The sequence below is a fragment of the Centropristis striata genome, chromosome 12 (assembly GCF_030273125.1).
Source record: "Centropristis striata isolate RG_2023a ecotype Rhode Island chromosome 12, C.striata_1.0, whole genome shotgun sequence".
In the NCBI taxonomy this organism is placed as follows: domain Eukaryota; kingdom Metazoa; phylum Chordata; class Actinopteri; order Perciformes; family Serranidae; genus Centropristis; species Centropristis striata.
In genome coordinates this window covers 17,065,066-17,081,714 of record NC_081528.1, presented here as the reverse complement: position 1 = coordinate 17,081,714, position 16,649 = coordinate 17,065,066, and the positions used below count along the sequence as shown (strand labels likewise).

The window sequence follows — 16,649 nt, the reverse complement described above, 5'->3', positions numbered from 1 at the left end:
GCTCTGGCTTCTTTTTATTTCTTTAAACCAATCGCAGTTGTAAAAAAATATATATATGGCCAATGGCAGGCTTATACCAAATGTCTACATCCGGTGAGTAAGATTACTGCATCTCTCATTTCGGTGTGAAGACATCAGTTGTGCAAGAGCGAGGCTGCGTACCACAATGATTGGAAGACTGACTGCCCTGATTTTTCTGAGCACAGTGTGTAAGTGCACTTCCTATACTTTAAGAAGCTTTTACAAAAAATGAGTAAAATATGGCAAAAACATATTAGGCCAAACAAAAGTTTAGACAAACTATTTATGTGTAATTGTTTTCATTGTTTTTGACCTGTAACCCTGTTTTGTCTCTTTTCTTCAGCTCAGATTCAGACTTTAAAGCTTCCTCAGCAGCTCCCTTCGACTGTGGTTCAACTCGGTGACAGTTTGACTCTGTCATGTGCAATCCTTGGGGATCAAGACGCTTTGTTTTACTGGTATAAGCTGAAGTGTGGATATATGCTCCAAACAGTTGGAGCAGGAACTTTTGGCAAAATATCCCTCGAAGGACAATTTAACAACTCAAGATTCACATTAAAAAAAGAGAGCACTCAGTGTCTTCTTAACATCAAAAATGTGAGCAAAGAAGATGAAGCGACATATTTCTGCCAAGCAGGATCTGCATACACAATGAAATTTCTTAACGGCATATTTTTGTCTGTGGATGGTAAAGTATTTTAATCTCAGTATTTTTGCTGCAATACCTTAAATACCCATGAGTTAATTCGTAGTTTTTTGTGAATCACACAGATCATAAAAATCAGCAGAAATCTAATCAGCAGAAATCTTTCTACGTGAAACAAAGTTCTGAGATTGAGTCGGTCCAGCCGGGCGACTCAGTGAGTCTCCAGTGTTCCCTTCTCTCCAAGAACAAAGAAAACAACGATGACTGTGCAGGTGAACACAGACACGCCTCTGATGCTGGGAATTACTACTGCGCTGTGGTGGCATGTGGAGAGATTATGTTTGGTGAAGGAACTAAAGCCCAGACAAGTATGTATTTACAGCTGTATTAACATCATCCTTTTTTTATGTTGTTTTTTAAAAATAATTGTATTGCACATAATTTGCAAGAAACTCTTATTTGAAAATGTTTCTAATTGCCTGATTATCAGTTCAACTATCATACAACTTGGTACTCACCATCGTAACTGGTGAGATAGACGATCCAGCAGGCTGTAAACATATCTGGAAGAGAAAAAGAAAGTTATTGATAAATATTTATACTCATTTATGTTCACTCGAGTATCTTGGCATGTGCCATGTTCAGAGATGTATAAATGTAGTAAGAACAGTTTTAATTAAATTGATAGAAATGGCCAAAAAAATAAGGTCCTAGATTTTTAAATAATTGTATCATGTATTGATTCAAAAACATTAATCATCACATCAATCTTCAAGGAAATTCTTAACAAGTTAATGTGTAATTTCTTATCAAAACATCTTATTACTCTTCATAAACCTATATTGGAAAAATCATCTTACAATTGTTCCCTGTGCACTTGTACCCTGAAACATTCAGACTTCGAAACCTGAAAAAAGTTGAATAAATCTAGAGGTCTGAACTCATTGCTTATCAAATCAAAGACTCATCTCTACTGTTTCATGCTCTTTATAAACTGAATATCTTCAGCAGGATTTAAGCCATTTACCAAAGGGCCACATGAAGGTCATGAAGGGAAAATCAAAGAGATAAACAGTTAAATGTCTGCTCATATTTTTTTACATTTCAGGACAACAGTGGGACCCAGTTGTCATCATCCTCGGGTCGTTGTTGGCTCTCTGTGTGATTGTGATTACCATCCTTATTTGCTCAAGAAACTGAAGGCAAGTTTAGTATGCGGCAAATATTAAATACGTAAGAGAATCATTTGTTCATTAAAAAAAAATCTGTTAAAAACTGATATTTTTTAGGATTGTGACGCAGAGGTGCTGACCTGGAAAACAAGAAGAGGAAGAAAATACGGAGACAGCAGCAACGATTAACACCAAGACCACCACCTTCCACGTTGCAGAATCTCTTGCCTTTCATTTTGTTGTTAACAGATTAGAATAACACAGCCCACATGAGCAGTGCTGCTCAGAGTGTTTATTTCTGCGTGTTTACAAGGAGAAGGTATTACGGGTAACGCTGGATAATCAGCTGATTCAATGCCTGTACGGCTTCGCTTGTGTTTGCTAATGTTGCTGTCGAAAAAATACAAATGGATATTTGTTGAAAAAGGATAATGTCAAAAAATCTTCAACTGTAATTTTTGAGAAATTTAAATAAAATTAAATGTCAACATAAAATTAAGATGTGTGTTTGCTTCATACAAACTGAGTAAGTGTGGCTTTCAGGACTTATTCACTTTTTTATCTGGTTAATCAGAAGGAGCCCTTTTTGCAAGTGTAAATCATCATTCACTAATCGATTTATTTGTATAAAACATGTCATATTCCATTTTGAATAACATTAAACTCTGTAGTTCACTAATTATCACATTCTGTCTCATTTCTTTGATTCCTGCTTAAACAGCACACACTTTCTCTGTGTTAGAAGGTGTAGTTTAGGCTAGCAGTTTCTCCCCATTTGTAGTCTTTATGCTAAAATAAACTAATTGCCTCCCCTTTCCAGCTCCAGATTAAACGAACAGACATGACGATGGGCTTGGAAGAGAGTAAGCAAATCAACAGTATATTCCTGTAAGTGTGCATCACCTTGTGAAGCCAAATGTACAGAAAAAAACGCAGCTGATGTAAGTGTAAATTAATTTCTAAGCATGTAAGTGCAAATTGCTGTTTAATGTGACATCAAAGTGGAGTGTGTTGCATGACTTCTTTACTTATAATAGCACTGTAGCCTCCATGTGCCGTTAATTAAGACTGAATTGAAAAAGATGGGTGGTAAATACGTGGATATATTTGGCATTAAACAAATAACATGCATATGGACTTTCTAGACAGTGGTTACATTTAAAATGGATGCATATACAAAAACATAAAACTAAAACAATCAGTTCACTGCTTAAACTAAAAGCACTTCCCTTCTTGCACCTCTAACCTCACTGCATATCCTGTCGAAGCCCCTAATCAGGCCTCTTCTGAGTAAACAGCCTTGGTGGTCGGTCAAAGGCTGAGAAATGGCCCGCCACAGCTTTAGTCTGTTAGTGTAGCTTCTACGTGTGGCTTCGCTTGTTGTGTAAGACAAGATGTCTTCTGAAATAGTATTTTTCTAACAATCAAGAAAGAAACATTAATAAAATTAAAGATTGTTTTAAAAACTGTACTTTATAGCTCTCAATTTAAGTAACAGCTGTACATCATATGGGGATTGAGATGTTGGTGTGTGAAGTAAAACTATTTTAGGGGAATAAATGAAACGATTATTCTTGCTCTTATTGTAGCAGTTTTTTGTTCATTTATTGTTAATTCTTGTACAACTCAGTTTCCAAAAAATCAGTTTCAGTTTTAACATAAATTGTATACATGTCTCACTTTTTTTGGAATTTGATACATACTACCTAATCTACTCTCCAACTTTTTCATCAAAATGATAATAATGCAGATTTTGTGTTGAAAACCAGTTTTTTCAGTGTCCCCTACCGGCTTATCACACTTAAATGAGTGTGATACCACCACTATCTAACTTTTATGGTATTTACCATTAAAAATTGTTGGAAAAACACACATGAGGATCTGTTAAATATGGCTTTTTACATAATGTGTTGTGTGGCATTCACACACTGCAGAACATCTTTTGCTGATTTTCATGCCAGCGTCAGCAAGAACTGACACTTCAAGTGGTCAAACAACATCCACAAAAGGGAAAAAAAAGTGACATTAACCCTTCACACCTTCTTTATACCTCCACACTGACTGAATATAAGGCTTCCTGCGTTGTGGTCTGTGTTTCTAGAGAAAGATAGCTGCATGCTGATGCCAGGGGCCTAACTTTTGTTCTTTCATTGTGACTGCAGTAGCATTTCCTGTCATACATTTCACTAACCAGCACCTTAACTATTATTATAACAATTATTGCTAATGATGGAAAAAATCATCAGGTGGGACTTAAATCACATGGTCACATTACACAGTGAATTCATCCCACATCATATTTAGAATGCTCTGATTAAAAAATAATTCAGATTCAAAGGATAATGCTAATGCTAATAAGAACTCAGTTGAGACAGACAGGAAATGTGCATGAAATCAAAGTATCAGCATGACAGCAGCAGCCATAGATGAAGGAAATGCCTTTACTTAATATAGTTGCACAACATTTTAAGTCCAACTTTCCTCAATGGAACAAAATGCATTGTTTTAATAATATTTGTCACATATAATAATAGCTTTTAAAAAAAACGATCAACGATCAACTATTACACATGGTATTAACTGATGTCCATGATCCAGTCAACATGTTAATCTAACCCAAAAGCCTTGACAGCAGCATAGATCCTCTCTCTTTCGCTTCTCGCTTTTGCATCTCTCTTTCCACCACTGCCGGTTTTCATCATGGTAAAGACAACGGCAGAATACATCCATGCGTCTTCATCTCTCTAAGGAAATTTGAAAAGTAAATTATTTGAGATTAATTGAATTGAATACTAAGATGCATCCAAAAGTCTTCCAAACCATAAGACCACACAGGCTGTTTGTTACCCCCCTCAATAACGACCCACAGGAGCATTTCCTAAATAAGCATGTGCAAAAAAACACCTTGTTATATTGTGCTGTAATGGTTGACTTTAACAAGTCCTTAATGTTACGGTTTCATTTAGCAAAAAATATACTTCTTGTTATGAGGTGAGGGAAAAGTACGTGTTTAGGCTCAGGAAAAGATAAATAAATGGACATAAGTACCACAAAGGAAGAAGTAATGTTGATGTAAAATGTGATATAGCTACGCTAGCTTGCTGTTTTCAATTGTGTCTTTCTTTTTTTAATGTTTATGTAAAGCACTTTGAATTACCTTGTGTTGAATTGTGCTATACAAATAAACTTGCCTTGCCTTGCCTTATGCACAAGCTATCCCCAGGTGGTCAAGCTTGCGGTCAGATAGCAACTATCAAATAATAATCACATCCACCTTGGCCTCCTAAATATGAGTAGATGTGAACGTATATATGGGTCTTAATAAGCTGCAGGTCAAATGACTCACTGGGTTGTATTTTGGGAGAGGAAAGTATAATTTTTTAAAAAGTTGATCTTACCTTTAAATTCCTTTTTGCAACAGTTTCTTGCAGGGAAACAGAAGCTACAATATAAAAAAACAAAAAACAAATAAATAAGGATGTACTGATTATGTCACAAAAGAGATGATACAGGCCTACATAATGTGTGATGTAATGTGGTAACTACTTATACCTTTATCATTGCAATGATCACACTTGTTTTTCTTTATCGCATAAGTGAGGATGGCTATAACAATCACACTTATAGCCAATAGGACGGAGAGCAGGACCAGAAACACATTATCCTCCTGTAAAACACCAAAGGACCCCATGCCAGTTCCTAAAACATGAAAAGGAACACACAATAAGTAAAAAGGAAAACACATGTCATTCTAAAAAAAAGGACTTTACTTTTTACAAGTATTTTCTTGATCTGAATGAGTTTTATTTAACTTATAACCAATCAACACTTAAATGTCCCTATTAATCTATTAAATCACACTGGCCTCATGTCGGCTTGGTCATAAACCTTATGTTGTAAAAACATTGATAACACTTGCAGAACTTCATTATCTATCCTTCCTATCATTGAGACAGGAGCCAACTATGATGCGAGAAATATGTGCAAAATGTGTGTAATCATTTCTCAAGAAATATAATTATTTCCATTAAATGTAATACATTTAATGGAAATATTTGGTGCAGCCATAAAGACGTGTAGTCTTTAAAACAGAACACAGAACTGAAACAAGGTGATATAAAATATATTCCTAGAGTCAAACACTGAGGAATAAGATGATTTTTACAAGCTTAAAAGTACTTAGTAATTATCAGTTACCTTCAATGTTCAGGGTTGTTCCATTTCCAAACAATATCTGTCCACATGTGGCCACAGCACAATAGTAAGTCCCAGCATCAGAGGAGCTGATGTACTTGGAGAAGCTATAAACACAACTTTTCTGAGTGCCAGATTTCTCATCACATTCATCGTGTCCTCTTCCATTAGTGTAGATGACATTTGGTTGAGATTTATCTGATGGTAATCCAAACAAGTAGACACTGTGATCATCCGCACAGGACTTCTTCTCAGACACGGAAAGGAATGAACACTTGAGAGTGACGGCGTCTCCTGGACGAACTGGATCAGACACTGTCGACGACTGAACAACAGTATTATCTCTGGTCCTGTCAGTGTTTCCTGCAGAAATACAAAAAGAGTGGAATTTGTCAAAAATTGTCTGTATCATGTAATTTAATATGCAGATTGATCATCCATCCAAAATGTCATAATAAACTTTGTGAAAGCCTTACAACACCAAACACATCTGATATTTGCGATTCCACACATTACTCATAATACAGACATTTATTACCTTTTAAAGACAAGAATTTGCCACGCCAGTGATCCTTACTCCAGGTAGTGACTGCACAGTGATACATTGCCTCATCGTCTTCGATTGTCCTCATAATAGTCAGAGTGCTCAGGGTATTGCTATGGTTCGCATCAAATCGTGAGGAAGAAAACCCTTGTTCAAATGAGGGGCTTGCCGTGCCTTTCATCAGTGTAGTAATTAATGAAAGAGATTCACCAATACTTTGTTTGTACCACTTGACGCGGGTATTGCTATACCCTGAATCATCGAAATCACATGTGAAGGTTGCAGCTTCACCAAGTTGAGCTGTAGTCACTGAAATCAGTGCACCTGTTTTAAAAGACAAGGAGAGTGTATAGTTGTTATTACAGAATTATCATAACCCATATGTATTATATAGTATTGCAAAATGAAGATGGAACGATCTAAGTATTACATGCATTTGATACATTTACTTATGAACCTACAGCTAAAAATATAACGTTACTTTGACTTTGTAACCTTTTTTTATGCTCAGCAAAAACATAAAACACACTTTATAGCCAGAACAAGATAGCACTTACATCCACGATAAAGAAGAAGCAGTGTAATGCATAAAAGGATCATCCTGATGTTGTCTCTTGCTCGGACCTTTGCTGGTTTGTCGGGGAGCAAAAGGTGATGATATAAGATGATGGTGATTGGTCAGACTGTCATAGACGAGAGGTTTCAAAAGTGCATTTCCTGTCACAGACTTTTGGGGTTTTGTGGTCTGTTTGAATAGAAGAGGAAAATGCCAAACTGCAGTATACGTTTGTATAAAACTAAGCTATTAAAGGCGATTTCCCCTCTAAAGTTAGTTTTTATAACATGTTACAAAGGTCCACCAGCACTTCCACTTCATTATTTTCAACTAGAAGTTAAGTTAGGAAGTGGTTGTACATAGAAAGAAGAACACGCCCGAAAAAACAAAACTTTGTTTGAAAGCATTTTCACTTTCTGAGAATTGGAGGAAGCACTCACACTTAGTATTACCATCATGTCACCAAATGTAGCCATCTTAAGCAACCACAAGCAACAGACAAATTACATCAGTCCAGTTTGTTAAGTTTCTGTGCCAAAAGGTCACACACCAACTGCCTCATGATCCTGTGGTTGAACCATTTTGCCATCCCAACACAAAACCTGCATTAGATTTGTCTCTGAAGTGGACTGACACTTTTCTATTCAGAATGTCTGACTGTAGTGGTTTTGTTTTTTCTGCAACAGAGTTATACGACGACTTTCTAAGCAGCCTAAATAAACTGGACCCCCACAGGACACAAGAAATGTTTTACCTTCTCTGTAAGGGTTACTAATTTCTGACAAGTGCCCTCTTGTGGTTTTGCAAATCATGACAGGCGAAAGTACCATGTTGTACTTATAGCAGATAACTTAGTGATTATTGGGGTCTATGGGTGGCCACAGAGTGATTTTTAAAGGAGAGTTTATTTTTTCTGTCCTGTTTCCTCCCAAGAATCGATGTTTTTTTCAACATAACCATAAACTTTACCCAACTTTGACCAAGTTTTAGTAGCCTAAAACTTAACCCTAAACCATAAAAGTAGCAGGTGAGGGTGAGGACCTTTTCTGTGGTTTAGGTATCAGGACTTAATGGGAATGTTATCCTGCCATTAAGGGACTGGATAGAAATAAACAATAGATTAAAAAAATGATTCATTTCTTAAGGCACTGAACTGAACTATATTATGGTGTATGTACATATAAGAGCTCACTCGATACATCAGCGTTTAATTGAACCACATGAAACTGATTTGGTGTGAAAGCCCCTGTGGCTATTTCAGAAATTGTAGTGACTTCTGCAGTGGCGGACAAAGTACACAGCACTTTTACCTCAGTAAAAGCAGCAATATCAGGGTGTAGAAATACTAGGTACAATACATTCAAAACTGTATTTAGGCAAAAGTGCAAAAGTATTTTTTATTCAGAATGTATCTCCTGGACCTAATCTATGTATGCATGGTTGTTTGTTTACACTGATGATATGTTTTATGCTTTAAAAAAACAGTAAAATGTGTTTTAACAAAATATTGCAGTGGGCAAAGGTGGAGCAAATTTTAGTTGAATTATACTTTGTGTTGGAGAATATTTGCCTATGAAATGTAGTGAAGTGGAGGTATTAAGTACAGTACAATGAAATGGAAATATTCAAGTAAATCACTAGAATTGGGTCTTTAATCACATTTATCAGTTATTTGTCATTTTGAGATTTGTGACACAAACAAGCTTGAATATACATTTTCCACATAAGAGCTTAAACTTTCTTTAAATAAAAAGACATGTAGTATAGGAAAGACTTAACACTAACCTTGTAAAAAAGCCCATCAGTGGGCCTAAAATATGTCTTTGCTGACTTAAACTGTAAAAAAACAACCAGAAATTTTAAAAAGTCAAAAGATAGAGATCTAGTCAAAATATAAGCAGTGGCTGAAAACATTTGCCATATGAATTGACATATGATGCTAAATATGTGCCACATGGTGCACCATACAAGCATTAAACAAACATCAATTATCACCTTCGGTGTGTATTTATTGCTGTTCCTATCCCAAAACCCTGACATCAGCGTAGATGCTCTCTCCCTCAACTGAATTTGCATCTCTCCTTAAACTTCTGCCAGGTTTCCCTCTGATAAAGTTTGGCACAACATAAACCAAAGAGTCTTCATCTATCTGTAGAAATAAATGGAAAAACTTTATTAAATGAGAGATATCAACATAAATGTACCAAGTTAACATTTTATATTGAAAATGGCTCACTTGCTGACTTTGTTGATCATCAGTGGTTGTTGCAGCATTTGTTTGCAGACCAGCAGCTGGATTACAACATGACAAGTAAGACAGTAAGAAAGGACAGGATTTCAAATTATTTTGAAAATGAAAGATGGATTGATCAAGAAAGACCGCACTAAAGCATATTGAGTATAATTAACTCAATAAAAGTGTGTTAAAGTGACGTTTTATTACCATTTAAATTATTGCACTTGTTTGTCTTGATGGTGTAAAACAGTAAGGCTATAACTATCAAACTTATAGCCACACACAACAGCCACAGAATTGTATTGGCCCTCTGACAATCTCCGAATGAACTGGTGGAGGCTGAAATATTAAGAAAATCACAAATATAAAAAGTTCACAAGGTGTAATTTTTAAATTTAAAAGCTGATCTTTAAGGATTTCGCTCGGCTTCTAATAGATTAAATATACAAAATGATGGTTACCTTCAATGTCCAATTTTGTTCCATTTCCAAGTAATATCTCTCCACATGTGGCTACAGCACAGTAATAAGTCCCAGCATCAGAGGAGCTGACGCTCTTTGAGAAGTTGTAAATACATTTTTGTGGAAATCCTGCATCAGGACTCCTTTCACATTTCTCATCACTGTTTCCATGAGCGTAAATGACTCTGGGATGAGTTTCATCTGATCTGGCTCTGAACCAGAACACACTGTGTCCTCCTGGACAGGTTCTGTGCTCAGAGTCAGAGAAGACTGAACACTGTAGAGTCACTGAGTCTCCTGGACGGACTGGATCAGATAGGAAGTCTTGAGTGACGGCAGTAATATCAGGTTCTGGTTCTGCAATAATGAGGATATTTACGTAATTCCATTATATAGACTGCATTACAAGAATTTATGGTCAGCAGAAGTACTTTAAAATCATAAATCAAGCCAAAATTTTCCTAAAAAGATAGTTTTTTCGCCAAAGACACATTATAGTATTGAATATGAGACAATAGCACATTGTTCAACACTGATGTTGCAAAGCAAATGGTGAATATTGTTTCGTTTACCTTTAACTTTCAGGATGGTTTTATTCAGAAATGTTGTCTGTAGTTCAACCAACAGTTCACAGTAGTAAAATGCCGCATCGCTCAGCTCTGTTTTGGTAATATGTAGAACAAAGGTTCCAGGCTCTTTTTTTGCTGTAATGCGAGGAGTTGTACTCACGACAAGACCATTATCAAATGTATAAGTCTTTCCTAAGATGTCAGGGAAGTTTCCAGCAACAACTCTGATCCAAAATAAATTTCCTGACAATGCAGAGTTGCGGTTACATGTTAGAGTCACATCTTCTCCAACAATAACGGTCTTTGTCACAATGTTCTGGTCGTCTGAGCAACCTGGAAAAAATATTTGAATGCGATACGTTAACACCAAAGTTACCATTAGAAGGCAACAATAACTGAAACATAACAGAAGTGAAACTGGATTTTGTCTGCATACTTACGTCCAATTGTGAACATGAGAGCAGTATAAATTACAATCAGCATTTTCTGGTAAATCCACTCGAGACGGTAGTTTGTTCAGATTCTACTGCTGGATGATACGTCTGAATGTGACTATCAAATGGGAGGAGATAGTGTAAAATAAGCTTATGGGCCGTCATGTCGGCTTTTCAGTTTACCACCAAAGTGGAAATGATTCTCACGAACTCTGCGCACATGACATCACAAACAGTTTGGTTTTGACATTTCACATCATGATAAATGCATGATTCATCACTGTGGTGTGTGGTGTAAAAAGAAATACAGCAGTTTCAGTCCTCTGGCTAGAATAAAGTTTAACCTGAATATCAATTATTTTCAATACTGCATTGCATTTTCAAAGACCAACATCTGCTCTTACACCCTTCTGTGATATCTAAAATGTTCACCAAACCTTTTAAGAGGAATATAATATCACCACACAAAAATGTAATTCTTTAATTAAAAAAAACATACATTCTCCTGTTTGGTGTCATTTTTAGTTTTGATCAAATAATATTTGGTTAGTTGCTCCTGGGAAACAAAATTACACATTGAAATGTGATAATATTCAGGAGCCCGCTTTGTCAATTTATGAGTTTCAGTTTAACAGAAAAGAAAACTGAAACTATCTTCCTTTAGAGGAGAAGGCGGGGAAGTTATTTACAGAGAATTACCTTTTTAATCATCATGAGTCAGGTTACATCGTGAACAGATGTCATCTCATTAGTTGTGCGTTGAGGATCAATCAAGGTCAAAGTTCAAACTTATTGCAGCAACAGGGTGAAAAATCAGAGGAGCCCGCCTCATCCATTGAAACGCAGCTTTCATGCATCAAAGGCTGTATAGATTTCCTCCACAGCCCTGAATGTAAAATAGTGAACACTCATATTGAATCTAAAAGATGTGCGGATAAATTCCCATAGGGCCAGCTGTGATAAAATACACATTATATAATGACTTGAAGGGATTTGTTGTGCTTTCACTAATTTTGTTATTCTATAGCTAAGCTAAATTTGTATGTGCAAAATTTTAACCCCCATGTTGATTTTCAAAAATATTTCTGGCCTTCCAATGTGGAGGTCTGTTTTGTTGACAGAAAATTAAACAAATAGTCTTCTCTGCCTTTCTCTTTACTCTGCTGCCATCTGCTGGTACAGATCAGTTCAAAACAATTTTACTGCCTCAGTGTTGATTTTATTGGACTGTAAACATTCATGTAGTTGTAATATCTTTAGACGTCTAGACGACGTTGAGAAAGGCTAGTGTGAAGGTTTTTGAGAGAGCAGGGAATGTCATTAATTTATTTTTCCTCAGTCTATTACTCTTTTTTTTATTTCAGCCTTCCCTTGCACTTATATAAAAAAGATAAAATTGTTGAATCAAAAAGATGTCTTACAATACAGTACAATTACCGCCATTTTTTCTTCAGGAGGGCGTTCCTCAATTTTAGGAATATACTTGTATCATATGAAACTAGAAGATCTAAGGAATCTATAGACCCCTATCTCAATGAAAATAGGCTCTCTGGGTTCCCACAAGTCTCCTCTTTACATACATGCCTAAGCATGTTAAACTGCATGTTATCAACATGCAGTTTAAACCACATTTTTCTCATGTAGTACATACTTGCCATTTCCACCTACTGTATTTGAATATTTGTGCATCCTGAGGTCCCTAAACAGGCTTTGAATCACATGAACTGGGTATCACTGGAAAGCTGAGACTCTTGTGGATTAAATGAGTCCAGTTTTCTTCATGTGGGATGATGTTAGTCATCAGTAGTAGCCAGTTCGTTGCAGTGAGGGCATTTCATGAGTCTGGACCTCAGTATATAAAATGAGCTGCTGTGACCTCTAGGATAATCACAGCCTCATGAAACTTTACAACCACAAACCAGACCCAGCTTTATATTTAAGGTATATTGACAATAAGGGGGTTTCTCAGCAGTTTGAAGAACAGAGATGCTCGTCCTCCATTTGCTGAAAATACAGAAATCTCCAAAATGACCACAGTTTTTTAACCCAAACCACAGCATGGATTCTTCTATGTTGTTCCAAAGGTCTTGTTATATTTATGTTGTATTCTGGAGGGTCTTTTGACAATTTTTATCCAGTTTCTGTATGAATAAAATTGCATTATTCAGCACCAAATATGTGTGACAAATGGTATCAACCCAAAAATTGCTGCAACAACTTATGGGACATAGTTGCCTTCTAATGGTAACTTTGGTGTTAACCTGAATATCAATTATTTTCAATACTGCATTGCATTTTCAAAGACCAACATCTGCTCTTACACCTGTGGTACCTAAAATGTTCACCAAACCTTTTAATTGGAATATTATCACCACACAAAATATATATAGATTGAAGTATAGATTTCCTCCACAGCCCTGAATGTAAAATAGTTAACACGCATACTGAATCTAAAAGATGTGCGGATAAATTCCCATAGGGCCAGCTGTGATAAAATACACAAATATAATGACTTGAAGGGATTTGTTGTGCTTTCAGTCATTTTGTTATTCTATGGCTAGGCTAAATTTGTATGTGCAAAATTTTAACCCCCATGTTGATTTTTAAAAATATTTCTGGCCTTCCAATGTGGAGGTCTGTTTTGTTGACAGAAAATTAAACAAATAGTTTTCTCTGTCTTTCTCTTTACTCTGCTGTCATCTGCTGGTACAGATCAGTTCAAAACAATTGTACTGCCTCAGTGTTGATTTTTTGGGCTGTAAATATTCATGTAGTTGTAATATCTTTAGACGTCTATATATTACACAATGGGAGTTTTGGTTGAGAATGTTTTTTCTTCTTTTTTTTCCCCTTCGTGCCTGTTATATTTACTATATTACCTACCACAGATGATTACTAATTTAAGACACTAAGTGGTTTGGTTGCCAAATGAGAAGAACTGAAAGCCCAGTTTTTCCTCTCAGTGTCCACATTTAGGAACATTTCATGCTGTGGAGGCTGACCCATTCAGACTTATTTTTGTGTCAGTTTTAGTAGGAGCTTCTAGAAAATGCTACAAATAATTATCTTTCCTTGTCTGTTAAATCTGACAGTCCCCTTCTAGATTTTATTAATGTCTCTATAAAACCAAATATGGTCCCATCAGTTCATAGTGATCTATCACAAATAGAGAATGAGGTTTATTCAAACTGAATCAAATATTTGTTGATCACAGTTCAGTTTCAATTCTAGGTTATACTGGAACCCAGTGTACAGTAAACATTCCTCTTATCTTATAAATGTCTTACAATACAATACAACCTTGCAATTTCCGACATTTTTTTCTTCCGGAGGGCGTTCCTCAATTTTAGGAATATACTGGTATCATATGAAACTAGAAGATCTAAGGAATCTATAGACCCCCAGCATGTCAGGATATCATGTCAGGAAGTTGTCGACGCTGCAAAGTTAGGCTATTTTGGTGATTTTCAAAGTGGTCATGTGACCTCTGATGTCATGCTATCTCAATGAAAATAGGCTCTCTGGGTTCCAAGTCTCCTCTTTACACACATGCCTAAGCTGATAACATGCAGTTTAAACCAGATTTTTCTCATGTAGTACATACTTGCCATTTCCACCTACTGTATTTGAATATTTGTGCATCCTGAGGTCCCTAAACAGGCTTTGAATCACATGAACTGGGTATCACTGGAAAGCTGAGACTCTTGTGGATTAAATGAGTCCAGTTTTCTTCATGTGGGATGATGTTAGTCATCAGTAGTAGCCAGTTCGTTGCAGTGAGGGCATTTCTTGAGTCTGGACCTCAGTATATAAAATGAGCTGCTTTGACCTCTAGGATAATCACAGCCTCATGAAACTTTACAACCACAAACCAGACCCAGCTTTATATTTAAGGTATATTGACAATAAGGGGGTTTCTCAGCAGTTTGAAGAACAGAGATGCTCGTCCTCCATTTGCTGAAAATACAGAAATCTCCAAAATGACTACAGTTTTTGAACCCAAATCACAGCATGGATTCTTCAATGTTGTTCCAAAGGTCTTGATATATTGATGTTATATTCTGGAGGGTCTTTTGACCATTTTTATCCAATTTCTGTATGAATAAAATTGCATTATTCAGCACCAAATATGTGTGACAAATGGTATCAACCCAAAAATTGCTGCAACAACTTATGGGACATAGTTGAACATGGGAATGGACTTTAGAAAGAATCCACTAATGTTATTACCCTTTATACACCCAAATAGGTTTCAATTAATAAATAATTAATTAAGTTATATTTATTAAATATTTTTGACCAGAACAACTTGACACACAGTGCTGAGCTACATCTCAAATTAATCTTCAGGTTCACAGCTTTCAGATGATGTCACCACTCTTATGTGGCATTTATTGTTGACCTGCTATCTCCCCCTTAATATCCACTGCCCACAACAACCAATTCTCAAAAAAAGGACCCCGAATTGTAAGTGGCTAAACAACCCTGTCAATTAATGCAAAACGGACACAAAAAACAGACTGTAAGCTGTCAAACATATTTTATTGTCAACAGACTGAATAGTACACAGCTACTATTTAATCAGTTTTCAAAGGACACAATGTCTCTCTCATAGTGCACAGGAAGACCGTTTTCACATCTGATTGCAATCTGCCTGGTGCGAGCTTGACCCCGGTACTGACAGTTGGGATACCTGGCCTGCTGGTTTTTCAGTGTACAAACAACAATGTCGAAGGGTAGTAGGCTTTTGGTCAACTGACCGTATGGCTCTCCTGCACGCCCACAGATGGGTTTGACTAATTTGGTGGTGGCTCGGATGAAGGTATTGGTCTCTTTGCACTCATTGCTGTCGGTCTTGGTGATATGTCTACTTCCGATCACTGCATCACATTGGTTAGCACTCATTCGGCCATTGATGTGTTGTTTTATAAACTTTTTGTAACGAGCGTTTGCATCCTGAGAGACCACAGTAGCAAAAAGCAGCAGCAAACAAGCCAGTTGGATCCTCATGATTCCCTGGTAAAGAAAATGTGTGGAAAATGCTGTTAAGAGAATTTGTGACAGCATACTGTGGGTGAGTACTTTGTGGTAGTTAGGATATCTACCACATATATATATTTATAATTTCACATGGAAATATATTTCATGAGGGTGTGGTTGTAGAAGGATCTCTATATTCTTCTATTAAATAACTGCATCTAAGATTTGAAAAAAAAGTATTTGTGACTTTACAATCTCTGTAGAAATCCAGAGAAATATTGTGAAATATGAAAATGTTAAATACTGCTAACAACAATGCATTATGAATTTAGTTTTTCATGTGCCGAAACCTGTGAAGCTTGAACACTTCACAGCCATGAGACAGAAGCTCTTCATAAACACTCTCATTGACAGCAGGATAATAAGAGTACAAAGAAAAACAAACCTTTTAGGTGCAACGTAGAATTTCTTCTTCCTTACTTTTGTCTACTTCTTGTGGCTTAAAGAGAATATACAATTTTTTCTCAGTCAATACACTTTGTCTCAAACATTATAGATATGTGGTTGTATCAGAAGAAAAAGCATATTTACTATTTGAGGAGGGTGTGAGGAGAACAGACTCTGATAATAATCTACAATTATGGGTACCAATAATCTACTTATGTCTTCCACACTTCCCAAAATAGGTACTTAACTTAACTCAGTTATAGGTACTAACACAGAGCATGACCCAAATAACTATTAATATAAGAGAGAATTACCTTAATCCACACACCCACTCCGTGCGTCCTTTGATGAGAGAAAGGATGACGAGGATGCAGCTCAGTTCACAGTTG

General features: G+C 36.3%; 3 protein-coding genes across 3 annotated transcripts; 1 reads left to right on the top strand and 2 right to left on the bottom strand.

Moving 5' to 3' along the window:
• The first annotated feature begins 76 nt into the window (after positions 1-76).
• LOC131981370 (uncharacterized) lies at positions 77-1,867 on the top strand. Its single transcript, XM_059345647.1, has 4 exons — positions 77-209; positions 365-709; positions 793-1,035; positions 1,776-1,867. The coding sequence occupies exons 1-4, from the start codon at positions 167-169 to the stop codon at positions 1,865-1,867; spliced, it is 723 nt and encodes a 240-aa protein (XP_059201630.1). The 5' UTR covers positions 77-166.
• Positions 1,868-4,015: 2,148 nt separating this feature from the next.
• On the bottom strand, positions 4,016-10,961 carry LOC131981999 (signal-regulatory protein beta-2-like). Its single transcript, XM_059346554.1, has 6 exons — positions 10,840-10,961; positions 10,403-10,732; positions 9,831-10,187; positions 5,392-5,538; positions 5,238-5,281; positions 4,016-4,583 (listed from the first exon to the last, which is right to left on the bottom strand). Exons 1-6 carry the CDS (start codon positions 10,880-10,882, stop codon positions 4,446-4,448), a joined length of 1,059 nt encoding a protein of 352 aa, XP_059202537.1. The 5' UTR covers positions 10,883-10,961; the 3' UTR covers positions 4,016-4,445.
• Positions 10,962-15,414: 4,453 nt separating this feature from the next.
• LOC131981369 (angiogenin-like) lies at positions 15,415-15,843 on the bottom strand. The gene has a single exon (XM_059345646.1). The coding sequence runs from the start codon at positions 15,841-15,843 to the stop codon at positions 15,415-15,417; it is 429 nt and encodes a 142-aa protein (XP_059201629.1).
• Between the last annotated feature and the right edge of the window lie 806 nt (positions 15,844-16,649).

Bases quoted from the DNA above. Each gene is read 5' to 3' on its own strand.
- LOC131981370 (XM_059345647.1), top strand. From the start codon at position 167: ATGATTGGAAGACTGACTGCCCTGATTTTTCTGAGCACAGTGT. The intron at 210-364 runs GTAAGTGCACTT...TCTTTTCTTCAG, and splicing joins GATTTTTCTGAGCACAGTGT to CTCAGATTCAGACTTTAAAG. The intron at 1,036-1,775 runs GTATGTATTTAC...TTTACATTTCAG, and splicing joins AGGAACTAAAGCCCAGACAA to GACAACAGTGGGACCCAGTT.
- LOC131981999 (XM_059346554.1), bottom strand. From the start codon at position 10,882: ATGCTGATTGTAATTTATACTGCTCTCATGTTCACAATTGGAC. The intron at 5,539-9,830 runs GTAACCATCATT...TTCATGTTTTAG, and splicing joins AACAAAATTGGACATTGAAG to GAACTGGCATGGGGTCCTTT. The intron at 4,584-5,237 runs GTAAGATCAACT...AAATTTCCTTAG, and splicing joins TTGCAAAAAGGAATTTAAAG to AGAGATGAAGACGCATGGAT.
- LOC131981369 (XM_059345646.1), bottom strand. From the start codon at position 15,843: ATGAGGATCCAACTGGCTTGTTTGCTGCTGCTTTTTGCTACTGTGGTC.